General features: G+C 38.9%; 1 protein-coding gene across 1 annotated transcript; it reads right to left on the reverse strand.

Annotated features, from left to right (window-relative positions):
• Positions 1–286: 286 nt before the first annotated feature.
• On the reverse strand, positions 287–2,540 carry LOC104899146 (probable galacturonosyltransferase-like 7). Its single transcript, XM_048648040.2, has 2 exons — positions 1,943–2,540; positions 287–1,859 (listed from the first exon to the last, which is right to left on the reverse strand). Exon 2 carries the CDS (start codon positions 1,706–1,708, stop codon positions 650–652), a length of 1,059 nt encoding a protein of 352 aa, XP_048503997.1. The 5' UTR covers positions 1,709–1,859; positions 1,943–2,540; the 3' UTR covers positions 287–649.
• Between the last annotated feature and the right edge of the window lie 1,086 nt (positions 2,541–3,626).

A 3,626-nucleotide genomic window follows, 5' to 3' on the forward strand; every position in this document is an offset into this window, starting at 1 on the left:
ACCAGAGCTGATAAGATAACTAACAGCAATGAGAAATTGAGAACACACCCCTGTTTAGTCACAAGTCACAACTGAGTGGACTAAAAAAAAACCTCCTTAAAAGCTTAGATGAAGAAAAATTCTACACCATTGACAAAAAATGCCAAAACCAAAAGTCATCATATGACCGTTGATAACTCATACACCAAACCGAATATCAACGGCTATATTGCCTTATTCATGTAAATCAACTTATACACTCAAAGTAATAGCCAATACAGCAGCAGATGATGCAAGAACACAAACGAAAACAAATAATAATATAATTTCCAATTTTTTTTGCAGGTTTATTATTGAGGGTAATAAACAACAATAACAATGGGAGTATGAGTAGCAAATTAGCAAACAATACAAACACTCTGGAATTGGAAAAGCTAAGGATATATCCCATTTCATCTCATAATTACTCGATTACCCCATAATTATAATAAAAGTTAATCACCCATCCATCCATCCAATTCTAAGACCCAAAAAAATTGACAAATCCCCCATTAAGATTATAAAATGAAATAAAGAAAAGAACAGGAATTTAAATCACAAGGGGAGTAAAAAAAATGAAAAATTAAAAGAACCCGTAATATCTTACTTAAAAAAAAGACGAGGAATAAATTTACCGGCGCGTGTTATGCACGTACAAGTCATAAGGAGCCCAAAGGGAATCCAAAGGACAAGCATTTCTGGTATCAAGCCTCATCCATGGCTTCCCTGACCCACTCCAATGTAGGAGAGAGACTGGACCTGCGTGCAAATCTCTGCAACTTCCTTTTACATTATCACCTCCTAATCCATGTTGATTCCACCTATGTTCGATTGGAGCCACGTATCCGGCGAACACCAAAAGGAAAGGTGGCAATGATCCCAGCTCATAGATCCTCTCTTTCCTCTGAATCTCCATCCACCGTTCAATTTTCTTGGTGTATCCTTGCGCCCTCCATTTGACTAGATCAATAACCATTACCCCTGTGTTGAAGTAACAAGGCTTTCGGTTTTTGAACGTGGCAGAAAACCGGCTTTCTGACCAAAAAACTGAGGTGAAGTATTTAGTGAAGTTGGCATGACAGTATTCCGGTGCTCCGATAGTTTTAGAACCCAACCTGGTGTTCCACAACTTGGCAATGTCGTCAACAAGCACGAGATCAGAATCCAAATAGATAACCCGTCGAACACAGGGTTCGAGGATCGTAGCTAGATAGTTCCTGGCGTAATTCAAGGGCTGCTCTAGCGCTTGACGAACTGAGGTGGAAATCAAGTGTTTTACAATGGCGTCATCGAATGTATACAGCTTGAATTTCAGGTGAGGGAAGGTGGACTTGACAAGGTTTTCCAAGTTTCGAGTTTCGTAAGAGGTAACAAAATGGAAGAAGACAGATTCAGGACATAGAGAATGCTGCAAAACGGAATGCACCGCGGCAATTGAACCCCGAAGGTAATCTACGTCAAGGGTGATCGCAACGTGGACCAATGAAGGGTCACACACGTCCGACGTGGGAGCTCGGCATTCGTCTGCGTTGCGAAATACTGGAGAACTCCGGAAGGAGAATCTTTGATCTAAAAATGTGGTAGAGGATCGTATGGCTTCTGCAGGTGGAAAGGATTGCAATGATGGGGAGAGAATGATCATTATCAATGCGGCCGAGAAAAACCCGGAAAATCGAATCAGCCACCGCATTTTTAAGATAATGCGGTGGTTGCTATTGTTTTTTGTAGTGGTGCTGATGTGAAAGGTGTTTCTTCGTTTCGATTTGAAATCGAAGAAATCGCTGAAATTGGGGGAAATTGATGAATAAAACAGGGCTAGGGTTCCTCGAAATTCTGCCAGACTGAGAAATTTGTTAAAACAAAGGGTAAATTATAATCAAATTATAGATTCCAAAATACCCACCAATTAGAATTTTTTTTATACCTGATATCAGAATAATCCAAACAAATTGAGGAATCTAATCTGTTTCTTCACACACCGGGTTAATCTTCGAATTGTTCCTCCCCTTTTTTTTAATTTCGATGATTTGTAATTTCTTTTTGTTGGGTATTATTTTTTTTTCTTCCCCTTTTTCTCTCCTTCTAGGGTTCAGAAAGAGAATGCAAGGAAAACTGGGAGGAGAGAGACTGAAGAAGGAGAGAATCCATGGCTAAGGTGGTGGTGGTGGTGGTACGTGCTCTGCAGTCCCCCACCAACCCACTGATGATTTTCTCTCTCCTCTAAATTCTTTTTTGGGTTATATATGAATTTTGAGGTTTTTTTTTGGTTTGGCTTTTTTATTTAGTTTTTTGTACAAGAATGGGCTTACCACCACATGGGAAATTGAAGATGCAATTTCTTGCAACTTAAATTTTTTCTGGGTGAAGTTGAAGCAGTGGAGAAGAGAGTGGTATAGTAAGGGGTATGGTGGGGTGGGGGAAGAGAGTTTTTGGGGAGGAGAGAGAAACGAGTATAATAAATCCAAGTTGGCTTATAAGGTCTCCTACACCATAGAAATGTACAGCCTAAAGCAGCGCATTTTGAGTAATTATAGTTATTTGTTGTTCATTTGAGCACTAGACCAACTAAACACATGTGTTTTGGGTTTTTAATTTTTCTTTTTTTATATATATAAAAAGAAGTTCCACTATGTATGGGCTGGATCGATACAGTTTTGACCTGATCCAGCACAAGCCCGCTACTAAATGATAGATCCAATAGTCGATCATGGAGTGTTTACGGACACCATTTTTAAATTTTTGCCCTATTCCGGCACGAGCACGACAGACTGGCCCGTACAACGACTTTCTCATTCCACCCAAAAAAAAAAACAAAAAAATACATTAAGGGGTGGACGAAAACTTCTCCAAATGCAACGATCACAAGCTACCAAATTTTCATCTCGGATCATGGATCTATTACTTTGGATTGCAATCGAATCCAGGAAAAAAGAGACCATACAAAATAGAAGCATGATGTTTGGATTGTGAGGAAGTGATTGAAATAATCACACCTACGTGGAATAAGAACGCCAACGACTCATCATTTTCAAAATTATAAGGAAAATCGAGGTGTTAAGGAAAAAGTGCAAAAATTGGTGTCTAAATTTCAAAACTATTAGCTAAATGGGATATTATTCATTAAGAATTGACTGAAGCGCATGACTTAGTAGAGAACTTGGATAGTAAAAAAGAGGAGTAGAAAACGCATAGAAAACTAAGAGCAGCTACAAACATTAAACCAGAATACTGGAAACAAAGAGCAAGATCGAATTGGGATGAACTAGGGGATCAACCTACCAACTTATTCTATAGAGCATGAACATTAAGCAAGGGAGAAACAATAGAAGTGCTCTGAAAAATAGGGAGGGGAATTTGATCTAAAAAACGGAGGATATCAAAATCGAATTCATGTGATATTCCACGGAATTGTTTCGAAATCAAGATGGACAGATGCATGATACTAGCGACATCACCGAGTGGATAGAAGATATGCCAAAGATTATGGAAACACAAGTTCGTGACCTCTTGGTACCATCCTCAAAAATAAAAAATTTTAAAATTCCAATAAAGAAGCAATGTTCAGTATGAAGCCTTTGAAATCTCCAGGTCCAGATGGGGCCCCACCA

The sequence above is a fragment of the Beta vulgaris genome, chromosome 7 (assembly GCF_026745355.1).
Source record: "Beta vulgaris subsp. vulgaris cultivar EL10 chromosome 7, EL10.2, whole genome shotgun sequence".
In the NCBI taxonomy this organism is placed as follows: Eukaryota; Viridiplantae; Streptophyta; class Magnoliopsida; order Caryophyllales; family Amaranthaceae; genus Beta; species Beta vulgaris.

What these genes read in the sequence shown, in the direction of transcription:
- LOC104899146 (XM_048648040.2), bottom strand. Translation starts at nt 1,708, where the DNA reads ATGCGGTGGCTGATTCGATTTTCCGGGTTTTTCTCGGCCGCATTGATA.